Source organism: Malassezia japonica, chromosome 9, assembly GCF_029542785.1.
Source record: "Malassezia japonica chromosome 9, complete sequence".
NCBI classification, from domain to species: Eukaryota; Fungi; Basidiomycota; class Malasseziomycetes; order Malasseziales; family Malasseziaceae; genus Malassezia; species Malassezia japonica.
In genome coordinates, this window is record NC_083378.1 from 70,344 (window position 1) to 94,856 (window position 24,513).

The 24,513-nt window shown below is 58.4% G+C and overlaps 12 protein-coding genes across 12 annotated transcripts; 8 read left to right on the top strand and 4 right to left on the bottom strand.

Annotated features, from left to right (window-relative positions):
* Positions 1-28: 28 nt before the first annotated feature.
* On the top strand, positions 29-1,375 carry SQT1 (60S ribosomal subunit assembly or modification protein; the record flags this gene model as incomplete). Its single annotated transcript, XM_060268047.1, has 1 exon — positions 29-1,375. One exon carries the CDS (start codon positions 29-31, stop codon positions 1,373-1,375), a length of 1,347 nt encoding a protein of 448 aa, XP_060124030.1.
* A 13-nt stretch (positions 1,376-1,388) lies between these two features.
* On the bottom strand, positions 1,389-2,208 carry MJAP1_004129 (uncharacterized protein; the record flags this gene model as incomplete). The annotated part of the gene is made up of 4 exons (XM_060268048.1): positions 1,389-2,023; positions 2,046-2,099; positions 2,123-2,149; positions 2,172-2,208. The coding sequence occupies 4 exons, from the start codon at positions 2,206-2,208 to the stop codon at positions 1,389-1,391; spliced, it is 753 nt and encodes a 250-aa protein (XP_060124031.1).
* An 81-nt stretch (positions 2,209-2,289) lies between these two features.
* Positions 2,290-6,321, top strand: MJAP1_004130 (uncharacterized protein; the record flags this gene model as incomplete). The annotated part of the gene is made up of 1 exon (XM_060268049.1): positions 2,290-6,321. The coding sequence occupies one exon, from the start codon at positions 2,290-2,292 to the stop codon at positions 6,319-6,321; it is 4,032 nt and encodes a 1,343-aa protein (XP_060124032.1).
* A 291-nt stretch (positions 6,322-6,612) lies between these two features.
* MJAP1_004131 (uncharacterized protein) lies at positions 6,613-8,981 on the top strand (the record flags this gene model as incomplete). Its single annotated transcript, XM_060268050.1, has 2 exons — positions 6,613-7,188; positions 7,212-8,981. 2 exons carry the CDS (start codon positions 6,613-6,615, stop codon positions 8,979-8,981), a joined length of 2,346 nt encoding a protein of 781 aa, XP_060124033.1.
* Positions 8,982-9,034: 53 nt separating this feature from the next.
* MJAP1_004132 (uncharacterized protein) lies at positions 9,035-10,139 on the bottom strand (the record flags this gene model as incomplete). The annotated part of the gene is made up of 2 exons (XM_060268051.1): positions 9,035-9,223; positions 9,366-10,139. The coding sequence occupies 2 exons, from the start codon at positions 10,137-10,139 to the stop codon at positions 9,035-9,037; spliced, it is 963 nt and encodes a 320-aa protein (XP_060124034.1).
* Positions 10,140-10,188: 49 nt separating this feature from the next.
* On the top strand, positions 10,189-10,674 carry MJAP1_004133 (uncharacterized protein; the record flags this gene model as incomplete). Its single annotated transcript, XM_060268052.1, has 1 exon — positions 10,189-10,674. One exon carries the CDS (start codon positions 10,189-10,191, stop codon positions 10,672-10,674), a length of 486 nt encoding a protein of 161 aa, XP_060124035.1.
* A 1,777-nt stretch (positions 10,675-12,451) lies between these two features.
* On the top strand, positions 12,452-13,784 carry ABZ1 (aminodeoxychorismate synthase; the record flags this gene model as incomplete). The annotated part of the gene is made up of 2 exons (XM_060268053.1): positions 12,452-13,718; positions 13,780-13,784. The coding sequence occupies 2 exons, from the start codon at positions 12,452-12,454 to the stop codon at positions 13,782-13,784; spliced, it is 1,272 nt and encodes a 423-aa protein (XP_060124036.1).
* Positions 13,785-14,069: 285 nt separating this feature from the next.
* cyp3 (peptidylprolyl isomerase) lies at positions 14,070-14,807 on the bottom strand (the record flags this gene model as incomplete). The annotated part of the gene is made up of 6 exons (XM_060268054.1): positions 14,070-14,075; positions 14,131-14,250; positions 14,279-14,316; positions 14,347-14,371; positions 14,396-14,576; positions 14,674-14,807. 6 exons carry the CDS (start codon positions 14,805-14,807, stop codon positions 14,070-14,072), a joined length of 504 nt encoding a protein of 167 aa, XP_060124037.1.
* A 3,669-nt stretch (positions 14,808-18,476) lies between these two features.
* MJAP1_004136 (ubiquitinyl hydrolase 1) lies at positions 18,477-19,059 on the top strand (the record flags this gene model as incomplete). The annotated part of the gene is made up of 3 exons (XM_060268055.1): positions 18,477-18,577; positions 18,599-18,611; positions 18,649-19,059. The coding sequence occupies 3 exons, from the start codon at positions 18,477-18,479 to the stop codon at positions 19,057-19,059; spliced, it is 525 nt and encodes a 174-aa protein (XP_060124038.1).
* Positions 19,060-19,286: 227 nt separating this feature from the next.
* On the top strand, positions 19,287-20,285 carry RPC40 (DNA-directed RNA polymerase core subunit rpc40; the record flags this gene model as incomplete). Its single annotated transcript, XM_060268056.1, has 1 exon — positions 19,287-20,285. The coding sequence occupies one exon, from the start codon at positions 19,287-19,289 to the stop codon at positions 20,283-20,285; it is 999 nt and encodes a 332-aa protein (XP_060124039.1).
* Positions 20,286-20,315: 30 nt separating this feature from the next.
* On the bottom strand, positions 20,316-22,160 carry MJAP1_004138 (uncharacterized protein; the record flags this gene model as incomplete). Its single annotated transcript, XM_060268057.1, has 3 exons — positions 20,316-20,985; positions 21,008-22,085; positions 22,109-22,160. The coding sequence occupies 3 exons, from the start codon at positions 22,158-22,160 to the stop codon at positions 20,316-20,318; spliced, it is 1,800 nt and encodes a 599-aa protein (XP_060124040.1).
* A 173-nt stretch (positions 22,161-22,333) lies between these two features.
* Positions 22,334-24,080, top strand: REG1 (protein phosphatase regulator; the record flags this gene model as incomplete). Its single annotated transcript, XM_060268058.1, has 3 exons — positions 22,334-22,599; positions 22,622-23,440; positions 23,603-24,080. 3 exons carry the CDS (start codon positions 22,334-22,336, stop codon positions 24,078-24,080), a joined length of 1,563 nt encoding a protein of 520 aa, XP_060124041.1.
* Between the last annotated feature and the right edge of the window lie 433 nt (positions 24,081-24,513).

Below are 24,513 nucleotides of genomic sequence, written 5' to 3' on the forward strand. Positions count from 1 at the left end.
GCTGACTCATTACGAAAAAAGTGTGGCCATGACCGACGAGCAGCCTGTGGCGCCCGAGTACGGCGAGGAGCTCGTGCTCACCAATAACGATGTCGAAGTCGATGTGACGGACAGCGCCGAGGCGCCGATGGACGACGGCGACGAGCCCGCTGCGGGCGACGACCCCACCGCGGGCGACGACCAGATGGAGTTCCGCGACGACTCGATCGCCGCCTTTTACTCGCACCGCAAGTCGGTGTTTTGCGTGTCGCTGCACCCTCTCTACCCCAACCCGCCCCTTGCGGTGAGCGGCGGAGAAGACGACGGTGCCTGGATCTGGAACACGATCGACGGCGCGGACGTTGCGCAGCTCGGCGGGCATTCCGACAGCGTCGTCGCCGTGGCCTTTAGCCACGACGGCGAGCTGGTCGCCACGGGCGGTCTCGACGGCCGTGTGCGTGTGTGGCGCCACCGCGGCGACTGGACCAAATGGGAGTTCCTGACGAACCTCGAGGGCCCGTCGGAGGTCGTGTGGCTGACGTGGCACCCCAAGGGCCACGTCCTCGTCGCCGGCTCGAGCGACACGACGCTGTGGATGTGGCAGCTGCCGTCGGGCAACGTGATGAACGTCTTTAGTGGCCACACGGGCTCGGTGACCTGCGGCCGTTTCACGCCGGACGGCCGCAAGCTAATTAGCGGCAGCGACGACAGCTCGCTGGTTGTGTGGGATCCGCGCAGCGCTGCAGTTGTTGCCAAGGTCGGCGAGGACGACTCGCGCTTTGTGCTCGAGGGCGGCATCACCTCGCTCTGCATCTCGCCCGACTCGCGCCTGGTCGTTGCCGGGGGCGCAGCCGGTCTCTTGCGTGTAGTGAGCATTGCGAATGTCGACGCGAGCGGCCAGGCCAACGTCGTGGGCACGCTCGAGGGCCACGATGTGGGCGAGAGTGTCGAGAGTGTCGAGTTTATCGATCTCGTGCCTGGCACGGCTCCGGGCTCGTTCAACGGTCCCACGTCGCAAGGCGCCGCGCACCTGGTCTCGGGTGCGACCGACGGCAAGGCAATTGTCTGGGACATGACCGCCGGCAAGAGCCGTGGCGAGGTGCAGCACGACGCGGCGATTACCAAGCTTATTGTGCACCCCCACACGCCGCTCTTTACCACGAGCTCGATCGACCATACGATCCGCACGCTCGACGCACGGACGATGCAGCTTGTCGGCGAGCAACACGGCTTTACGGATGGCGTGCTTGACATTGCCGTCGGCGTTGACGACGGCATCACGCAGGGTCTTGAGTCCGGCGGCATCGGCGCATATGCGGACCCCTCCAAGTTCAAGGGGTACAAAATTGTCGGTGCGGGCGACGAAGGCGTCGCGCTCGTCTTCCGTCTGCAGTAGATGCTATAGTACATTATGCCTGCCAGCAGCAGCGGCTCATCGTGCGGGGCCCGTCGAGGCGGAAGGGCGCGAGCCGTATCCGGTGGTCGTGCAGCGACGAGTCGGCGAATGAAAAGGGCGACTCGCTAACGTGCTGCCGCTCCGCCCCTTCGCCGTAGGCGATCCCCGAGTCGGCCCGCTCGGGGTTCAGGCGCCCCGACTCGATGGCGAGGAGCACCGCGCGCGCGCCGAGCACAAACGGCACCTGCACATTCTCGCCGTTCAGCGACGAGGTCTCGGTAAAGAGGATGCGGTGCTCGCTCGCCCATTGGCTCGCCTCGAGGAAGCTCACCTCGCGGTCCTCGGCCTCGCGATCGAGCTTGTTGCCGACGAGCACGACGATTGCGTGCGGCGATGCAAGCGCGCGTGCGTCGTCCAGCCACCGCTGTATCTGCGCAAAGGTCGAGCGTCTGGTGAGCGTGGCGACGTACTGAGTGATGTCGTAGACGAGCACGACGACCGCCGCGCCCCGGTAGTAGCTGCGTGTGACTGAGCGGAAGCGCTCCTGACCCGCAGTATCCCACAGCTGAAGCTTGACTTGCTTCCCGGCCACCGAAAGGATGCGACTCGCAAACGCGACGCCGATCGTCTGTGTCGCGCGGCTCTGGACTGCGTCAGAACGTCGACCTACACTCGTTCTCGACGAAATGGTGCACGAGGCAGCTTTTTCCGGTACCCGACTCGCCTGGATTAGAACATACTACGTACCGATCACAATGACTTTGAGCAACACATCTGCATTAGCCACGCCACGCACCGTACGCCCCCCACGCGCGGTGCTCCCCAGGCACCATGACGCGAGTCAGGGTCGTGTCACGTGATCAAACGCGTGAACAACACGTAGAAGTTCAACACGCCTCTTGGTGAGGACGAGCATGGTGTCGAACGCGCTGGCCCCGCCGTCCCCTCAGCTGGATGCGCTCCTGGACCCTCCGGTCCAGGGCGAGAAACGCACCATTAAATCACGACTCTCGGACCAGTTCCAGCGCGTGCGCGGCCGCTCGCCGAGCCCCCGTCCGAGCGGCGAGTCGATGCGGGAGGAGCCTGTGAGCCCTTCCAAAAAGCTCGGTGTGAGCAAGTTGCTTCGCCGCTCAATCAACCGCGCACGCAGCACGTCGCCGGGTCCGTCGCGCTCGAGCGTCGTGTACGACACAAACGCGCCGGAATACTACATGCCCGAGCTGCCCAACTGGCAGCTCTATGACGGGAGCAGCACGCAGCTCGGCGCGATGCCACACGGCCAGCCGCCTGCCAGCCGCGAGGTGCCCGAAGGCACCGCGACCGAGGCCGTGTTTGAAGAGTACGCGGACGACGCCACGCAGCACGCCGCCGCGCACGTCCCGGCCGCCGAGTACCAAATCGCGGCGAACCACACGCAACAGCCGATGTTTGCCGCCCCGGCGCCGGTCTACCCCCAGGAAGCCCCGCTGTTTGGCCACACGGCACACCGCGCATCGCGCTCCGGCATCCCGGCCGCTGCCTTTGGCCGCCAGGCGGAACGTGCGTCGGTCATTGACACGGTCGTCACGACCACGACCGAGGTCGCCTCGGTGACGGCCAACGAGCCGCTTGTCCCGGGAGAGAGCGCCCTCGAGCATGTCGCCGATGCGACAGCCGATGCGACCGTGATCGACTACGAGGCGCGCGCCGAGCGCACGCATCCCTACGAGCCGACGGTGCCCCACGCGGGCAAGCCGTGGAAGTCGTATGAAGACGAGGACGAGGACGAAGAGGGCGCGGGACGCCTCTATCGCCGCCGCATGGCCGAGCCGGTGCCTGTGCGTGCCCCGTCGCAGGAGAAGCCCGCGCCGGCGCGTGGCAACTCGGGCGACTCGGAAACCAAGCAGGAGCGCCTTCTTTCTGCGATGCAGAAGGCGCCGGAAGGCGCGGGCCTCACCGACCTCATGAACCGCGTCGTGCAGCCCGGCCGCCAGAGCTGGCTGCGGGGCATCTGGCCTTCGGATGGCTCGCGCGAGGCTTCAGAGAGCTCACAACGCTCCGCCTCGGGCGGCTCGCAGGGCGGCATCATTTTCCAGGGCGCCGACGCGAGCCCGTCGCTGTACAGCACCTCGAGCATGGACCGCTTCAGCGCAGACGAGTCGATGCCCCCGTCGCGCAACGTCAGCGGCGAAGCGGCCGTGGAGCGGGGGCCGACCGCCATGTCGCGCGGCTCGAGCCACCAGAGCGACGACGAGCGCGAGGCGTTTGAGCGCAAGCGCCGCTCGATGCTCGAGGCACGCCGCATCCTCGAGCAGGAGAAGCGCCAGGGATCTGCCGACTTTAAGGCGATCGAGGCGCCGCCCCCTGTGCCGTCCAAGGACACGCCGCGCCCAGACTACACCGCGGACCAGGAGGCCGAGTGGCACGCACAGCAAGAGGCCGCGTGGTACGCCCAGCAAGAGGCCGAGTGGCACGCCTACCAGGAGGCCGAGTGGCGTGCGCAGCAAGAGGCGGCGTGGTACGCCCAGCAAGAGGCCGAGTGGCACGCCTACCAAGAGGCCGAGTGGCGCGCGCAACAAGAGGCACAGCTCCACCAGCAGGGCATGCCGCTGGTCGAGACCGTGTCGCAAGGCACGCCGATGGGACCGCCGATGGGCGCGCCCCTCGCCCCGATGAGCGAGCCGGATGCGCCGATGCCCCCGGCCAAGGCGGCGCCGGCCGGTTTCCGCACGCTCGGCAAGCGCAAGGCGCCGCCGTCGTCGATGCCGCCGCCGCCCGCGCCTGCCGCGCGCCCAATGTCGATGCCGCCGACCAACATGCCACCGCCGCCCGTGCCCGCGCCAAAGGTTGTGCCGGTGCCCGAGCCTGCGACGCCCGCGTCGACCGTCGAAACGGTCTTCGACGAGGACGGCCGCCGCATGCGCCCCGACGGCTTCGGTGGCTTTGTCACCGTGTTTGACGACGACGACGACCGTGCCTCGATGCGGACGCGCCCCGAGTCGGTTTCCGAGACGCCCAAGGCGCCGCAGGTCGCGTCGATGCAGCAGGACTTTACGCGCGCCGACGAGCGCCCGTCGGCCGGCATTCCCACGCCGTCGGCGCACTTCCAGCAGAACCTGCCCGGCCTCGGTTCCCCGCCGAAGCGGCCGGTGATGCTGTCGCCGCGCCCGCCCCCCCGCCCGACGTCGCCGCCGTCGCGCATCGAGCGCCCGCTGAGTGCGCCGGTCGCACCGGCGAGTAATGCGCCGTTCCAGGTCGCGGCCGAGGTGTACACGACACCTGCGAGCATGCAGGGTAGCGTGGGCCGCATGACGTGGACGCCCGAGATGGCCGAGGCGGCCGCCAAGTATATCCAGACGATGACGACTTCGGCCTCGGGCATGAAGCTCGAAGGCGAGCGCAAGCCGAGCATGCGCCCGGCCACCGAGCTGGCCGTGCCGGCTGGCATGGCCCCGTCGCGCTCCGTCGTCGAGCAGCTGCAGGCGCGCGGCGTCGATCTCGTGCTCGATGCGGGCGACGGTATCGAGCCAAAGGACATGCCGGTGCAGCAGGCGCTCCAGGAGATGATGGTGCGCTTCTACCTCTACGAGCGCCACTCGGTCCCGATCCTCAAGGAGCTTGACAAGCGCCTCGTCGCGCTCGAGCACTGGTCACTCCTCGAGCGCCAGGCCGACGCACGCCAGCCGGCCTGGAACGAGGAGGCGGTCGCACGCATCGCCAGCGAGGTCCGCCGCGAAATGCGCGGCCTGATGGCTGGCATCAAGGAGCTGCACGAATGCCGTCTGCAGCTCCAGTCCCTCACGCACGAGACCGCGACGGTGCACAAGCGCAAGCGCCCGACGTCGATGAGCGGCCCCGAGAAGCGCATCGCATCCGAGGCCAACTCGGTGCGCATCGTCTCGGACGGCAGCACCGTGTCGACCGCGAGCACTGCGTCCAAGGACGCCAAGGACACGCTCGAGGCGCCCGACACGCCCAAGGCGCCGCACTCGCCGCTCGCTGCCCTCGCGGGGCTTGGGCCGCGGCCCTACTCCCCGGCACCCTTCTCGCCGATGCCGTCCGAGGCGCCGGAGGCGAAGCCGGTCGAAGCGAGCAACGCCAAGGCCAACGAGAGCCAAGACAAGGCGGCAGCGGTGCCGACGGACACCAAGGAGGCCGCGCCGAGCGAGACCGAGGCCAAGTCCGACAACGGGCCGACGCCCAAGGCAGAGTCGGCAGAGACCGTGCCCAGCACCGAGTCCGATGCACCTGCGACGCCCTCTACACCTGTTGCGCCTACGCCCTTGTACGAGCCGGTCGCCAAGAAGCCTGTGTACACGGACCGTGCTGCAGAGAGCGGCCTGTTGTCTGCGCTGATGCGCGCGAACGAGCGGGCGCATACCCCTCCCCCTCCGACGCCCCGGATGGAGACGGAGGATGCAGAGGCCAAGGAGGCCGCAACCAAAGAAGCCGAGGCCAAGGAAGCCGAGGCCAGGGAAGCCGAGGCCAAGGAGGCAGAAGCCCAAGCGGCCGAGGCCAGGGAAGCCGAAGCCCATGCCAAGGCCCAGAGGGAGGCCGAAGAGGCCCGGAAAGAGGCCGAGGCCAAGGCGGCCGAGGCGGCCGAAGCGGCTGCCAAGGCCTCCCTCGCCGAGCCCCCGTCGGCCCCTCCGCTGCTGGTTGGCGCGCGCACCTCCCCCAGCCACGCACGCATTGCACGCACGCCCATGGCCGACGTCGACAACGTCCCCCAATCTGTTGTTCCCCCTGACACCCCCAAGACGAGCACGCACGCATCGAGTGCCCTTCGTGCGCGTGCGCAGCGTTACCTGAAGGCCTCCGAGAGCGGCACGATCGACACCAAGACCCCTGACCCTGCTCCTGAACCGACCGCGACCGAGAACGTTTCGCCCAGCAAGCCGGCCTACCAGCCGTCGGCGCTCAGCGAGTCGCTGCGTCGCCGCATGGCCAAATTTGAGCCGGCCGCTTAGTTGATAGTGCACGGGCCATAATGCTGACTAAATCATACGCCAGGGCAGTGCTTCTTGTCTTTTACCATGTCTGGACCCGCACCGTGGCCGCCTGACCGCGAAGGCTCGGCAGCAGCGCCAGCGCTGCCACAGGCCGCGGCTCTTCCATATGAGCATGCCACAGATCCAACACCACCTCCGGGGGCATCTGCACCGCGTGTGACGGTCGTCGACCCGCCGACGATTTCCCTGGCGGGCCTGCCGAAATTTGAGCCCGGCACGGCCGTCGAGGCGGGCACGCCTGGCCCACCGATGCACGATCCCGGCTCGCCCACCGACTACTTTGACTGGGTTACCGACAATGATGTGTCGGAATCCGCGCGTGACGAGGAGAAGCCGGTGCGCCGGTTTAGCATGAAGAACATGTCCCCAGGCAAACTCGTGCTGATGCTCACGACGACCTTCTTTGGCAATGTGATCCTGGTTGGACTGATGCTCATCCCGATTCTGTGCATTCATTATGTCTACCGTCCCCACCACCCCGAGCGGGAGTACAAGGCACGCAACATCGAAGCGTGGTTCATCTGGGCCGCCTTCAATCTCCATCTGCAGTGGTGGATCCACTTCTTGGTCGAGTTGATCCCGGCGATCATCTTGTACGTTGTGCGCCTTATCTGGGGCCCGCCTGGTCAGCTGCTCCAGAGCGCTTTGGAGTACTACCGTGCGATGAGCAACTACTTCAAGTTCCTGCTGTACGCGGCACTCAACTGGGGCTCCTGGACGATCATTTTCAGCCCAATGTTTGGTCTCTACACGGCGGGGGACTTGGACCCGGATCACAGCTGGGCTTCGTACACCCCACGCCTCTACCAGGTCATGCAGTTTATCGTACGTTTGTTTTGCTCACCCAGTTTTTCCTCACGTTAACGATTGCTGCCGAAAAGGTGATTATCAAGTTTATTGCGATCCGGTTTCACCAGTCGTCGTATGCCGACCGCATTCAGTCGATGTCACACACGCTCAAGGTGCTCGATCATTTGTACAACTGCCGGCCCAAGGGCGACTCGACTGGCACTTCGCCGGGGCCCAGGGCTTTTGTGCAAAAGGCGAGCAAGGGCGTGTCGTTCTTGCGGGAACGCAGCCGCTCGCTGGACGGAACCGAGACGCCACGGTCGAAAGGCACCGACACGCCGCGGCAGAAGGGCGCACGCAGGGCGCTGGCCAAGCAAAAGTTCTCGCAATGGCAGCAAATGGCGAAAGGACGTGCGCAAAAGTCGTCGGCGCTCGCCTCGCACCTCGCCTCGATCGGTATGCGCGATCCCGCGCAGCTGCTGAAAACCGCCGAGATGGGTCTGAAGCTCGATATGAACACACCGGCGCAGGCCAAAAAGGTCGCGCGCTCCATCTTTGTCTCGTATCAGCGCGATCCTACGCGCCGGTACCTGGTCCTGGAAGACTTTGCGCCGGCCTATGTCAAGGCGCCCAGCGAGGCCCGCGATGCATTTGCCGTCTTTGACCGCGATGGCAACGGCGATATTTCGCAGATCGAGATCAAGAACACGGTGCTCGAGGTGTTCAAAGAGCGCCGTATTCTCGCCAAGGCCATGCATGACCTAAACAATGCCGTGGCGCAGCTCGACTTGATTCTGGGTATCATCGCCTGCATTTTTATCCTCTTTGAGGCTTTCGCGATCTTCAATGTGGATGTCGCCAAGACCCTATCGACGTTCTACACGATGGGCATTGCGTTTGCGTTCGTGTTCAAGGAGAGTGCGCAGAACTTGTTTGACTCGATCATCTTCTTGTTTGTCACGCACCCCTTCGACACGGGTGATCTGGTCCAAATCAACCAGGCGACCTATATCGTTCTGCGCCTCAATCTCCTTTCCACACAGTTCGTTACGACCGAAGGGCTCAATCTGTACATGTCCAACCCGGTGCTGGCCGCCACCAGCATCCAGAATTTCCGTCGGTCGAGCTACCAGTACGAGGAGACAAAGATCCAAGTCGCGTTCGACACGCCATGGGAGAAGATCGACGCGGTCCAGCGAGATCTCAACAAGTGGATCGAGAACGATGTCGAGCATCGCTTTATGTATCCTGCGCGCATCTTCCCGTCCTCGATTTCGTACATGCGCACCATGGAGCTCATTGTTGGTATGACCCATTCGCACAACTTCCAGGACTGGGGTAACAGACTGCTGCGCAAGGTCGCCTTCATGGCCGCCCTGATGTACTACTTGCGGAAGCACCGCGTCGTGTACGAAGAGGGCCTTGAATCTGCTGCGATTTGGGACCAGGACTGGCAACAGCAATACCAAAGCATGTACGAGGAGGGCGAGGCTGCCAAGACCGCCGAGGCCATCGCCAAGGCCTCGGGACAGACTCCGACGGCTCCCGCGAGTACGACGCTCGATGTGGATACCATGCCCGAGCCCCCGCTGCCCAACAAGATGGCCATTCCCGAAAGCCAAGCGGAACAGCTGAGTGGTACGAAGCCGCGCATCGATTGGGAGCGCACATGGGTTGTCCCCCAGCCCGACCCCTCGTTTGAGGAGACAGCTACTTCGCTGCATCCCCACGGCGAGGCCGCGTCGACGTACATGTACTTCCGCCCGCCCCCCGACGAACTGAGTCAGATGCGCCTGCGTCGCCGCCACGCCCCCGCCGAAGGGGGATAACGACAATCATGACAGCCTTGTCCATAGAATCGCAGATGGAAACGATTGAAAGTCTACTTGGTCGCCGTCGCGAGCCACGCACGCACCTTTATGATGGTGCACCAATTGTCTTCTAAGTACACATGGTTCTTGGCAAGCTTGTCCCAGAATTGGGTAACGTAGGCATCATGGGTGACATCGTCCACCTTGCCGAGCGCCGCGCTAAAGGCCTTGAGCTTGCTCTTGCAAATGGCGCGCGTCGTCTACGCGTCCCCAAACGGTGGAAGAGTGACTCGTACGGTTCGTGCGTCTCCACATTCTATGCTCGGGCAAATTTGGTCTGATGTAAAGCCGGCTCGTCTATTTGGTACCGTAGGAGACCCAAGCGCGGATAGTGAACTGAACTTTTCCGTCGGGCATGCTAGTGCCGTGGTTCTCAAGAAGTTCTTTCCAGAATTGCGCAAAGAAGGCGTTATAGGTTTCTTGGTCGAGTTCACGCAGCGTCGCGCTAAACATCGTCAGCATTCCGTGCCACGTCGCACGGCCCGTCGCCTCATCCGCATAGTGAAAAGTCGCAGGCACTTCGATCACATGGATATCCTGGAATCCAGCCTCCTTGAGCGTCTTTTGGATGTCTGCTTCATGGTACCATTCCGGCGTCTCGGGGAATTGCAGCGGCTTTTCGGCATTGGGAAAGCGCTCCTGGTATACTTTGAGGGCAACTGCGGGCCACACGGGGTCTTTCATCGAAGAAAAGCACGCAAATCCATTGGGTTGGAGTGTGCGGTACATTTCCGCGACGCCTTTCTTGGAGTCGGGAAAGAGGTACACGCCTAGGCAGCTGAAAGAGTGCGTAAAGAAATTGTCGGCAAACGAAAGGTGCTGGCCATCCATTTCTTGGCAGTGGACATTGTCCCATCCATTCTGCTGAGAAAAGGCCCGAGTAACGTCCACCATTCCCTTGGCAAAATCGGTGGCATAAATGGAAGGCCTGGTGCCTTGGCCCATAATCACACTCGTGACGATCGCTGGGCCGCACGCATTATCGTGCACGACCGAATCGGATGTAATGGAAGGCGCGGCGCCGACACACGCCTTTGCAATCTCGCGTGTCGCACCGCCAGTGCCGTTCTCGTACTTGGTGGCGAGCTCCGTATACGTCGATGACAGGTTGTCCATCGTAGTAATTGGATAGATTTAGTAACGCCGAGAACAAAATGTCCGGGGAATGACAATTGTGGAGCAACACTTTAAGGTCTCGAGCGGCGCTGACAAGCTCGCCGACAAGGCTCAGCAGGGTGCTGACGACGTCGCCCCCAAGAGCGAGGGCCAGACCCTCCTCGAGCAGGGCCAGAAGCTCTTCAACGACACCACCTCGTACGTCCAGAAGCAGGCCGGCCAGGTCTTCGGTGAGGGCAAGGAGGCCACCGGTGCCGGTGCTGGTGCTGGTACCGGCGCCGCCGCCGGCTCGGGCTCTGAGCGCTCGGTCACCGACCAGGCTCGCCAGTACGCCTCGGACGCTCTTAACAGCGTGAGCGAGCTCCTCCAGAAGGGTGGTGACAAGGCCAACGCTGCCTCGCAGGACGCTGCCAAGCCCGACGGTACTGCCGCCTCGTACGTCGAGCAGGCCCGCGCTGCCGCCAGCGACCTTCTCCAGAAGGCCCAGGAGCAGCTCAACTCGGGTGCCAGCGCCACCGGTGCCGCCGCCAAGTAATTTTCCTATAATTTCTCGAGTAGTATAAACAGCTTCAAAGGATGATGACACGATGCGGAGCGGCCAGTGCGCAGTGGAGAATCACGTGAAGTGGAGGGCGTCCAGCGAGGATCGTCACGAGCGGCCATGGCTGCCGTCGAGGAGCCCTCGTCGGCGTACGGCGACTGGGTGAGCCAATACAAAGAGATGGCTTCGGGACCGAAGAATGATAACCAGGAGCGGCAGAGTGGATTGCCAAAATACCTCGATGACGAGCCAGCCTCGGCACATTTCCCCACGCCCTTCCAGCACGTCATGCAAGCAAACGCGTCCCAGGAAAGTGTGACTTCCTCCGAAGAGTTTGAGCGTGAACAGGATCGTCTTGCCCGGCAAGAGTGGGATGAAGGCGTGCGTCAGTTGCAAAATGCATTCAAATTGGTGTTGATCCCCTTTTTCGGAAAATGGATGGGACGTCGTTGGAGCTATTGGTGTATGTGGTGTATCTAACAGCAGTCTTTGCGCGCTACATTCAATAGTGATTGCTTGTGTATTATAGTATAGAGAATGTTGGTGTTCTTGCAGTTGAGCGAGTTATGGGAGTGAGCACTATCTAGCATGCCTCAAACGGCACATTTTCATAAACGTCGCTTCCAGCACACCCTGAACATATATGCGCCCTGCTGGGTAACTCATCTATGACCACACTCGCCCTATCCTGGGCCAGGCATCGCGGCGCTCGTCGTCCTCACCGGGTGTCGAGCGCCCGACTGCATGCTGACAAAGCTCGGTCAGAATTTCTGGTGCGTGCGTAGGACCTTCTTTTCTCAGGGCCGGTATGGCGCACCCGGTGGTCCTGCCCCGGATCGCAATTGTGGATCACCATGATTCATATACACGCAACCTTCTTTCTTTAATTTGCTCCAGTGTGGACTCTCTAAGTCCCGATTTGTTGGCGCGCCGGGTGGTCATTATACCCTACACGCACCCTGCGCTGGCACCGGAAAATGTCCACGACCACTTCCTTCCGTTTGTGGATGCGATTATCTTGTCTCCTGGACCGGGAGACCCTTCGAATGATGAGGATTTCGGTTCGTCAAGGCGGCTTCTGCAGAATCCTGCGCTTGTCCAGGTGCCGATCCTCGGCGTCTGTCTCGGCCACCAAGGCATCGCGACAGCAGCAGGCGCTTCGGTGCGTCAGCTTACAGAGCCGTTCCATGGACGGAAGCGTCCATTGGTAATGGACGCGCAAGCCGCAACGGCGTCACGCCCGAATGGGACGCGCAGCATTGTCCAGGATATTGCGCCAGGCACCGAGGTCATTTGCTACAACAGTTTAGTTGTCGATGAATCGACCCTCCCTTCCTCGATCCGTGTGCTTGCTCGCAGCCCCTTAGATGCGGAGAGGCCCGATGCAGAGTCTATCGTGCAAGCTATTGAGCATACCGAACACCCTTACTATGGCGTCCAGTATCACCCCGAAAGTATCGAGTCCAATGCCGGCCAGACGATCCTGAGCAACTTTTTGCACAATGTCGATGCGTATTGGAGGGCTCGCGATATGAATCGCGTGCACCTATGGGACAACAGCACGTGTGGTTTGCCTGACCACCTCGCCGTACTTGGCAAGAGTTGTATCGCGCCAAGCCGGCCATTCGTCTGTTTACCTGAAAGTGATGCGCATTGGGAAGTGGTGCAGCGTACGATTCCTGTCCAGCAAAAGTCGCTGGCAGATACGCTCGCCTTCGACATGGTCCCTATCGTGGATCACCTCTTCCGCCAGCCAGGCCATGCTCATGCCATGGGTGGATGTGTCTGGCTGGACAGTGCGAGTGCCAAGGATCCTCAGAGCCATATGTCGATGATGAGCCGCGCGTCGTTCACTCTCACCTATGATATGCACGCACACCTAGCAGTGTGCGAACAAAACAGCGATGCGTCCGTCCAGTCCGTGGAGCTAAAGACAGACAGCACCCTGTGGGACTGGATGAGCGAAGTGCAGTGCGGCCTGCAAAATGCGACTGTTCTTCCTTCCCAATCCAGTCCTGTGCCTGAAGTGGGCGGAAGCACTTGTGCCCTCCAAGCTGGATTCGTGGGATATTGGGGCTATGAAATGAAGGACGAAAGTCTGGACCTTGGCCCCCTGGACGCGAACCGGTATGAACAGGCAGTCCCGGGCGCACCCTTTGATCGGATGGCACTTCCTGCTGCGCAGTGGGGTTTCTGCAACACGGTCTTGATCTTTGACCACCATACACAGACCTGGACGGCGTCGGCATTGGTGCGTCGCGACAGTAATGTGGAACTGCATCCCGCTTTGGCGACACTCGAGCGCAGCCTTGAGCAGCTGGGTAGCTCGAGCTCCATTGGTGTCTCGCGAGATGACGCAAACGCGTGGTTTGACCAAGTGCAGCGTACTCTGGAAGAAGTGTGTGCTATCCCAGCCGGTACAAAGCCGCCTGCCACTGGCCTTGCGCCAGTGCGTGCAGTTGACAATCGTGACACCTACATGGACAAGATCCGCCAGGCCAAGGATTACATCGGGAAGGGCGAGAGCTACGAACTGTGCCTTACCACGCAGTTTGAGGGAACGCTGCCTCTGGATACGCATAATTACGACGCCTACTTTGATTTGTACACAAGACTCCGCACCAAAAATCCCGCGCCGTTTTGCGCTTACTTGGAGCTTCTGCCTCTGGATCAGAAGACGCCTCAGGCAATTCTCTCGACGAGCCCTGAGCGTTTCCTCACCATCACTCGCGAGGGGCATTTGGAAATGCGGCCGATCAAAGGTACGCTGGTCCGCCCTGGCTGGGGCAAAGGCGAGGAAGATTGGTTGGCCCGTGCGGGGACGGAGCCGGCGATGCAACAGCACGTCCAGGCCGAGGATGAGCGCCGTATGGCCAAGTTGCGTGCGGATCCCAAAGAGCGTGCTGAGAATCTTATGATTGCGGATCTCATTCGCGCTGATTTACAGGCGGTCTGCTACCCTGGCTCGGTGCAGGTGCCCCGGCTAATTGCGCTCGAGACCTACGAAACAGTGCACCAACTCGTGACAGCGGTGACAGGTACATTGCGCCCTGGTATTGGTTGTGTTGAAGCAGGCAAGCGGTGCTTTCCCCCAGGAAGCATGACGGGAGCGCCGAAGCGTCGCAGTGTCGAACTGCTCGAACATTTGGAAAGGACGCCGGGTCACCCAATTACCGAAGCAACACGTCGTCGCTGTGTCTACTCGGGCGCGCTTGGCTTTATTGGTGTGGATGGAGCCTCAAACATGTCGGTTGTGATTCGCACGGTCACCGCACAAGGCAAGGGTCTTGTGGTGGGAGCAGGCGGCGCCGTCACGATCCTGTCTACTGCCCAGGGCGAGTGGGACGAAGTCTTGACGAAACTCAGCTCTGTGTCCTCTCTAGATGAATCTAACTCTGTGGGAGCATGAGATAGTATTTATTAGGATAACAGCTATTATCTACATTTCACCGCATTCTGGGTCAGCGCATAGGAAAACTCACCGGCAATCTTGACCTCGACGCGTGGACGGTTGCTCGCGCCCATCGGCACATTTTCGATTTTGCGTAGAGTAAGCATGCCGTCAATCACCTGTAGTCATTAACAGAGAAAAGCGTACCTTGCCAAAGACGACGTGCTTGCCATCCAAAAAGTCGGCTGGTTGCGTCGTGATGAAGAATTGGCAACCATTGGTATTGGGGCCCGAGTTTGCCTAGAGTTAATAATGCGTGCATACCATGCTCAAAAGACCGGGGGCATCATGTTTCATCAGGAAGTTTTCGTCATCGAACTTGTCGCCATAGATGCTGAAACTGCCGGTGCCGTCGGCGTTGAGGAAGTCGCCGCCTTGGCACATAAAGTCCTTGATCACACGGTGGAAAATAGAGCCTTTATATCCCATGGGCTTATGGTTGAATCTGGGTAAGGTCAACCGTTTACATACCTGTGCTCACCAGTGCAGAGCTGGCGGAAGTTCTCGGCAGTTCTGGTGTAAGCTCAAGCTGAGTTACATACTTGGGCGTAAAGTCCGAAAAGAGCTCAAACTTGATGCGGCCGACCGGCGTTTCACCAATAGTGATATCAAAGAACACGACGGGGCGGCCGTTCAGGCCTGCACCGCGTACTTCGTTCGAAGTCGTAGTGGACATCAGTCAGGATGAGTGTCTAGAGCAGCAGTGTGGAGTGTCTGGCGATCTGGTCGGATTACCAATTTGGCCACATTTCTCCACTTGTTCATCACGCACAGTCCTTAGCATGATGCAACGGACCTTGCTGCCTCTCAGAGCTGGACTGTTGAGGAGTCCATTGCGGACTGCGGCACGGAATGTGACTCGTATCGCCCCGAGAATGGTATCTGCTCAATATACCACTACCGCGCCTCGTCTGCGCCGGGAAGCACCTCCGTACGTCCTTGTAACCTCAGCTGACCTATAGTGAAGATGACTATGGAAGCGCCTTGTCCAACATTTTGGAGGATGACTCTGTGCCTATTCGTATCGCGAATGTAACACCCACCGAGATCAAACTTGCTGACGGTTTGGTTGTCCCGTCTACCTGCGCGTTCTTGAACGGCAAAGTGTTTCTCTGGACGCCTCCGCCCATTGACGCCATGTCGGCCATGCCGAACGGCAAAGGCTGGGAGTCCTGGACAAATGACATTTGGACGCTTTTTGAGCTCGTCGTCCCTCGGCCAGGTAAGAGCATCCAAGTCTCGCTTACGCTAGAAATCCTTATTCTGGGCACTGGGAACACCGTACTGCCTGTCCCCAACAGTGTTAAGGCCCACCTGAACTCACTTGGTATCCAACTGGATGTGCAAAACACAGTATGTTCAGATCACTGATTCAAGCGCAATGCATGTTCTACTTACAACCTCCTCTCGGAAGAGGGCCGCAGGGTCTCTGCCGCCATCATTCCCATGTCTTAACTGGATATGGTGAACCGAGCAATTTCATTTACAAGGGCAGTTGCATCTACTGGTTGATAGTCACAATTTGAATGAGCTTCACTTGGAAGTAGTCAATCAAGTGGATCGAGATCCATGTGCCCATTATTCCGATACCAGTGTAGATCAGCAGACGAGGCCCATCTGAATCGTCAGCAAGGGTCATGTATCATTACGCACCGACACAGATTTTCTTATCCATGGAGTCCCACGAGGACATCTTCAGCTCCTCCTCGACTTCACTAGCGTTTGCAGAAGTATCCTGAGGTACGGCGCGACGGCGAAGACCAGTATGATCAACGTAAGTGACAGCACCCGTTGCACTTGCGCTAGGGGCATCCTCCTGCGTTTTGGAGAGAGAGTTCTGGCGAAGATGGGCAATGTTCAAGTAGACGAATGGAAACACTGATTTGATGACAGGCGTCGCCAAAATCTTGAAGATGATGATGGGAACCACACCTATTGGTTAGAACAGTGGCAGTATGTGTACATACCAAATGACAAGCTGATAATGACCTTGAGGAACTGAATTTGGACCGCGTGGAACCAAACATGTTCCCAAGCCTGTCGAACGAATGAGGGAGAATGACGTAGTAGCCATTGGAAAGACTTGTCAAGCAATGCATGGTCATGGTAGTAATATTGATTCGTCCTCCAGTTACCCAGAACGACACCAACCCAGGAGCCAACAAAGGCCACGGCTTATTGTTAGTATTCGTATACTTTGTACACTTACCATCATCGTAGCAAGGACACGCGTCAACGGGCTGGATGTGCAATGCAAGGGAGAGACAGCCAGATCCAAAAATAACCATAGGGACTGTATAAGCTCTTGCTCATCGATACACACCCCATACACTGCCAGAAAGAAGGAAGTCACCGAGCATCGGGTCAATCCAGATACAGAAGAGGGCCACAAAAAGTCCAATACATGACCCAACGAAGCAGTCTACACAGTTAGCCATCTGAACCAAGTGTCCTAACGTACCTAGCACACTGTGCATCCCTGAATACAAGCGTCCGTATACAATCGTGAAGGCATATAAAATGATAATGCCCTCCAACAAGAAAGAATCAGTCATCCAATAAGTGAACACCGGATGTTCGTCCGACATCAGAGCCTGAACAAAAGGTCTGCATTGCAGCGTGAGATAGTAAAAGAAGACAGACATGCCAATGCTGTTGGCAGAGTGTGTCGATGGAAACCCATATTCGAGATGATGTGTGCCGACCAACAGGCGACGGACAGGAGGCGAGAATGGGCGGGGAACACAAAAGTAATCCTAGCATGCATGTGTTAGAAACTGTAAAGTACAGCCAGCGTGACACACCTTGACAAATGCAGTAACATATACCGCGAGAGCCGAGGTCAAGATCAATCTGTCAAGTCAGCATCCAGGACATGGTGATGATACTTACATCCTGCCGGCGGACTCCCCACCAATTTGGTATACGTGCGGAAGAAACAGCATAAAGAATGTATGCGTGCCCAAGACAGATGAATACATGAAATACCAGTCCAGCCATGGCCGGTGGACAACAGCCTAAACGAATCAGTGTCAGTACTCCATCGCGCGTAAAAGAGGGCGACATACCTGGTGGGCGGCAAGGTTAGGCGAGTGGGCAGTCACATAGTCTGTTAGGGCCTTTCTAATCTTCACCGCAAAGGCAGGTCTATTCAATGCGAACTTATCGAGAGCTGCCATAGTGTGCACGTAAGGTTGGGCGTCAGCCAGTCGTCGCACGAGACACTTGACGGCAGATTTCAAAGTTATGTTCGCGCCCGGTCCAGCCATTCGGCCGGGGCATCAATCAAATCGCTCAACCAAAATAAAGAAAGCAATATAACATTTTCATAGTATCGATAATGTATTTATTAACTAAAAACAATACTAGGCCACCAAAACTAAAAAAACAAAATTATAATTACTGTATTATTTATATCAACTACAAATTACAAATAATAAAAATATTTTACTGTATCCAAATATCAATATATAAAATACATGTAAAACATAAACCAATATACGTTTACTATACATGATAATTATGGAAAATAATCGAAATATTCAATAAACATATTGAATTACACTATTACTTCTTGTGTTTCTTTTTGCAATATATTAACATATATAATGTGCATAAACCAATAATTCGAATAACATTGTAATTTATTAATATATAATTATAAATTTATATTTTGATGATTAGTATTAAAAGAGTCTTGTTAATACTTTTAAGTTTATATTAAATTGAAAGGCTGTTGTGTATATAACTTGTGGTTTATCTTGTTCCTTTTCTATTTCGATTATCACGTGTAGTGATAGTTTGATCGGGCCTGCATGTGTGATGACGTGAAAGTCCCTGGGGCACATGCAGTAAAGGGTGGCCCGTGGTCCCCCAAGCCCTAGTACCTGACTATAATGAGCTCTAGCGGAACGGCATCAGAGTACGTCGGCGCCCGTTGTGCATGTGATACTTACCCATTAGACTTGAGAAGCTTAGCGATTCTCAACGGCACGAGCTAGCCCAAAAGCTCGTTGACCAACAAAATGCAGAGCAACCGCTCATCTCGGAGGTGGCGCCGATCGAGGTTCTTCTGCATGAATACGCGAACAACCGCCAGTTCTATAACAAAGTGAAGTGGCTTAAAGATCAATCTGACTTTGTCGGTATTCGTCGTCTGAAGGGTGATGGCAATTGCTTTTACAGGGCGTTCGGGTTTACCTACATCCACACCCTCCTTACAATGAATGATCGGCCTCTGCATCACTTCACCACCCAGCACCTTGGCTCTACTCTTGAGCTGCTGAAGCAAGCGGGATTCGAGGAGGACGTTGTAAAAGATTTCTATGATCCATTCCAAGAACTTATGGCAATGATGCACTCTACCGATCCCGCCACCCCGCAGCTGGACGAGAAGAAACTATTGGAGGTCTTTAATGATCCAGAAAAGAGCAACAGTATTGTCGTGTATTTAAGGCTACTGACTAGTGCATTCCTCAAGGTATGTTGAAATATTTGTCCGCCACTAACACCATCAGCTTAACTCCAATGACTACACGCCTTTCCTCGCTTCTGCCACTGGTGAAGAAGATCCCCCGACGATGGAGGACTTTTGTAACAAGGAGGTCGAAGCGTTTGGAAGAGATGCGGACCACCTCCAAATTACAGCTTTGAGCTCTGCGCTGAAAGTGAGCCTTGATGTCGTCTACTTGTCACGCTCGCATGCCCCGCCTGAGTCGGACTCTATTACGGAGGAGGCCGATGCTGGCGCCAAAATGTCTGACAACAAGGACGTAAGCCCCGAGGGTGATCCGAATGCTTGCGACGTTGTCCGCTTTGATATTGACCAAGGCCAAATGTTTGGTCTTGGTCCGTTGCTCTACCGTCCTGGCCACTTTGACCTGTTGGTGGCTCGCGAGGAGCCCGAGTCTCCCGACATTAATATCTAAGCCTAGATATCTATTGAATAGCCAATATATCCCCTTTGACATTCGACTTCGTACTCAGCCACACGGTCGACGACCTCTGCCCTAGCTCTCCGTGCTCTGGCTGCCGGACACTTTCTTGCGCCCGGGCCGCCCATCACGTGCAAAAGATTTTTTTGGCGGTCGTCTGGCTACAGGATCGTCCTTGTCCACGATAGGCAGCGTACCGTGTCCATCGTTGCTACTATACAATGGACAAGAGGAACATTGTTGAAGTGCTTCCTGAGAGGGTCGGGAATGTCTCATCGTCTTCGTACCCGTTGCAGGTTCCCGGCGAGTCTGGCGCATGGAGCAATGAAACCTTTGACGAGAACCTGCGCGTGGTTGTGACGCGCCTGACTACGGAGCAGTGCGAGTTTGAGATGGTGGGAGTAGATGCTTCCATCGCCAACGCAATCCGCAGGACACTCATTGCCGAGGTTCCCACTGTTGCCATCGAGCATGTCTACATCTGGAACAACACTTCCATTATCCAGGACGAGGTGTTGTCTCACCGTCTTGGTCTGGTCCCTCTTGCGATCGACCCCTCACGGCTGACTTTTAAGATGGATGACGAGGCCAATGACCAAAATACGGTTGTATTCAACCTCAAAACCGAGTGCAGGAAGAAGGCTGGCTCGAAGGATGGCGCAGTCGAGGGCCGCTACGTCTACTCTTCTCAGCTCGAATGGGACCCGAAAGGCGACCAAGCCGAGACCATGGCAGATGCGCCTCCCAAGCCCGTGAACTCTGATATCGTCATTGCGAAGCTCGCCCCTGGCCAAGGCATGGAGATGGAGCTGCACTGTGAAAAAGGCATCGGTAAGGACCACGCGAAGTTCTCTCCTGTGGCCACCGCTTCCTACCGCCTGCTCCCCTACATTGAGATCCTGAAGCTTGTGCCTGAGCCGCTGATACCCAAACTGATTTCGTGCTTCCCTGAAGGTGTGCTTGAGCGCGGTGGTGAAAATGGCGTCCAAGTCGCCGATGCACGGAAAGACACCGTAAGCCGGGAAGTGCTTCGGCACCCCGAATTTGAGGGCATGGTGCGGCTGGGTCGTATCCAGGACCACTTCCTCTTCAGTGTCGAGTCGACTGGTGTCTACGAGCCCGAGGCCTTGGTGCCTGCATCGGTCGACGTGCTTCGCAAGAAGCTTGCTCTGCTCAAGCTGGCGCTCGAGGCGCTGCCGACCGAGACTGTTCATACATAATCGTCTGTACGGGTATAGACGCTACTGCGTTCAAATGATTACGAATCCATCCTCTTCTGCCTGCGCCGCTCGTGCCTGCTGGCCTGCTGAGCCTGGACGATCCAGTACGTTGGACCGGAATCGCTTGGTCTTGAGCTTTGCTTCCGGCAAGGACGACGCCTTCGCTTCGTGCCTGGCCAGGAGGCGAGAAGTAGAGGACGACGGCGCAGACGACTCTGACGACTCTGCGTGCTGCTTCCCACGGCGTGGCTTGGGGTCGCCACGCAACGTCGCTTGGGCAATGCGCAGTGTCTTTGCTGCCAAACTGTTTTGGTCGACCTCGGAGAAAAACTTGGCCTCGACGTCGTCGCTTGCGTGCACGGTCGACGAGGGGGCCGGCTCGTCAGCGACCACCGGCCTCGACACCTGGCTCGCTTGCAAATTCGACACGCGCTCCTCGAGCTTGTCCTGCTTCCGTTTGCGTTGCTCTCTTTCCGCACGTCCTCTGCCGTACCGTGCCTCGACGTCGTATCCAACGGAGCGCGGGTCGGATGAAGAGAGTGACAGGTTGGATCCTGGCGCGGTATAGGTCTGATTCATGGTTGAGGACCCCACATCGAGTCCGCTGATGCCCACGGTGCTGCTGGGCCGAGCGCGCCGGCTTTTTTCCTGTCGTTGAAAGTCGATTCGCCCGGTCGGCTGTCCCAGCACGCTGGATGTACTACATTAGCAAGAACACGTACCCTGAGGCGAATTCCATACGCGACCGCAAGCGTCCGGCCACGGCCTGCTCAAGGTGGTAGTCGCACACGCCATTGTCTTTCCCACGAATGACAAATGCCTTGCATCGAGACCCGTCCTTTTTGATCGACTTGCACTGTGCATAGGCATCTGCTTGCCCAATGACCAAGATCGAGTCGGCAGAACGAGGAGTGATTGTTAGCTCATTTGCGGGCCCCTTGGCGTTTTTTCGGCGCTTCATAATGCGCGGATTGAGAATGGCCAGGAGCATGCCGTCGCGCTCTTTCCAGAGCTTTTCGAATGCGCCGCCGTTGCCGCCCGAGTACTTGGACCCTGCCTGGCTTTTGGACTCAAAGAGCATCATGTTCAGCATGCAGTGCCCCGGCAGGTGGCGGTGTGCCTCAACGATTTCCGTGCTGAGGTCCAGGAGCTTGCATCCAAAGTACTTTCGCGCTGGGAGCGAGGGGTTGGAGCGCTCGAAAGGCGTTAGCTCGTCGTTCTGTGTTTTCTTTTCCTCGTCTTGATCGATGGTTGCTGCAGTGTACTTTAGCTGCCCCTTTTCGCCCATCACGGCAAATAGGACCCAGTCACCATACAAAGGCACTTCCACGTCGCCATCCATAGCCTCGCCCGCCTTGCGCTCGTACTCGGACCCCGACGTGCCTGTGCGGCTCGCCAAGGAATAGAGCATACTCGGTGTCACGACATACCGACAGTCCAGGTACTCGGAAATTTGCGCGTTCGGTACAAGGCGTGTCCGCAACGCGATCCTTGCATTCGGCTCGTAGCGCTGCACGTCAGGATCGTCGGCGCGGGGCTCAAAAGGACGCGGACCGCGTTCCAAGTCCTCCACGAGCTCTAGCCGCTCGTTTCGCATATCAGTACGTGCGCGCGACCCAAACGAGCTCGAACGCGACGCACGCAGCTCCTCCTTTGCCTCGCGACGCGTGCGGTGCTCGTCTTCGCGTTCCTGGACGCGTGACGCGCACGACACGAGAGAAGACGTCTGTGCTTCCTGCATCCTTTCCGCACGGCGCCGCGCGTGCCGCATCGACACCTCGCATGTCGCCTTCAGCTCCTCTGCCATAAGCCAAATCACGCACCCACACCGCGCGCGGCCGCCTCCTGGATCGCCTCGCGCCCTGGTACTGACATGAACGCGTCGTGCAGGGTAACGTGACCTCGCGTCAGGGCGCTTTCCGTGTGGAGGCGCATGCGCAAGCGCGGGCCACGGCAGAATTGCAAATAAGATGGGGGGTACCCCGACCGGCGACGCGAGTCCCTTGCTTCCTCGGCGAGTATCATTGCGGCGCGCAGCAAGAAGCAGGATGCTCTCTGCGCCCGATCCATATCCTACGGTTTCGAACCACAACCCGGCGCCAGATGACGCACAGATTGAGAGCAAGACGCCCGAGATCTGTGTGGACTATCTGAGCCATGAGTGGAAAGACGAGGACGTGTGGAACAGCTGGAAGGCGATGACCAAGCGCAAGAATGAGATTTCCAACGGTCTTCGTCTTGAGAATGCCAGCTGGCGTACCTGGGCGAAGCAGCGTGGAAAGTTGAAGACCATCAGCCCCGAGACATTGAATTGGTGCGTATCCCAACTAATCCAGGCTCAAAGAGAGCGATGTTACTTGGCTCTACGGCCCGCTCCACGGCGAAGCCAAGCCCGTCCCGCCTCCCAAGGTGGCCACGACGGCCGAGCGTCTCGGTATCGAGGACACGACCGGCGGCAAAAAGTCGATCCTCAAGCACCGGACGCTATCAGAGTTGCTGCAGCAGCCCAAGAACGTTTCACCTCCGAGTGAAGACGAAACCGGCGAGGATGCTTGGCCGAAAAAGTCGGAGCTGCATGCAGTACGCTCTGAGTTGCAGCTCGTTCGTCAGGACCCGAATCGACGCCGCGTCGGATCGCCCGAACTGAGCCGCACGCCGACTGTGGTCAATACGGAGGCGACATCTGGGGAGCCCAAGGCGAAGCGGCATATCAGTTTCAATCACCGTGTGGAACAGTGTGTGGCGCTCGAGCATCCCGCCTCGCCGTACTCTTATATGGACGATGACGATGACGAGGAGTACGACTATGACGATGAGAGCGATGAGAGCGATGAGAGCGACGAGTCTTTAGACCATGTCGTGCCGGCGCATGGACGCAAGGGAAGCGACTCGTCGTCGAGCGAACCCCGTGCATCCATCGCGCGTCTCGAGCCCACACAACTCAAAACGCCACACGAATATATGCTCGCTTCGTCGCCTGTGGCGGCCACCAGTGGCTTTATGGACAGTGACGACGAGCCCTACGATGACGAGGACGCTCGTTACTCGGTCTCGGATCCCGTGCCCGTCACGCAGGATCTGCCGTTAGACCATGATGGCTACGATTACTACGCTTCGGATGAGGAGTTCGAACACTCCTCGACACCATTTATCCAGTCCGTATCCAACATCGCCGGTTCCGGCGCTTCACAACAAGCACATGCTGACAATTTGCATCCCAAATACCCGCATTCTTCTTCTTTGCGCGATCCTACTCCAGACACGGACTTGTATGAGACGGGTGATGGAACGGGCTCCGGCACCGATTCTACTGCTAGGCCGACGCGCGGTCGCCTCCCGCAGCGCGGGACGCGGCCGGGCGACGCCGAACACATGATACCCCCTCGCTCTACCGATGCTTCGATGTCGTCGTCGCCCAGCGGACCGCTCGTGGTGGATGTTGAAAACCTCCCCGGGCTCACGTTGGACGAAAAGGCAACGCCAAGCACAAACAGCGCACAGTCGCGGACAGAATCTTCGCTGCTGGGTCCTACGCCACAGAACACCCCCAATGGTCAAATTCCTGGCTACGCACGTTCACGACGCACCGGTCCACCGGACGCATCACCTCGTGCCTCGGGCGCTTTGGTGGCACCCTCGCAGAACTCGCCGCAGGTCCCCCTTGCGGAAGACTATGTGGAAGAGCACGAAGGTGGCCTAATTGCTGGCGCCGTGGAAATCTTGAATACAGCACGCGATCTTCTCGGCACGCTTATTGGCTCGTCTGACCAACAAGGACGCTCGTGGTACGAATAGTGTCGTGCCGTAGTTATACCATACGTCCGACACTAATTGCATCGGGGAAGCGCCCGATCTGTGCACAGGCCACCCATCGTGTTCCATTCGCACGGACGAGACAGGGATGGGAGCGTCTCACTAGGATACATAAATGTGGGCCCCGGAAGCGGAAGGAGGGTATGGATAACTCCTACTGGGGTTACGCACAAATAGGTGCGCCTGCGTACATGCACCCGGCGGCTATGCCAACCGACGGACGCTATCCTCATCTCGTTCGAAACTTGCCTAGCATCGTACAGCCGGGCATTTATCCGGACCAGGGGCAGATGGGACAGCATGGGCCAGGGCACCGCCCACAATATGCGCGGGGGGTGCCGTTGCAACCCATCCTCCCGTATCCCACGCCAGGGCCGATGGGCCCAAACGCTGCGGGCCGCCCGCCAGTGCCCGT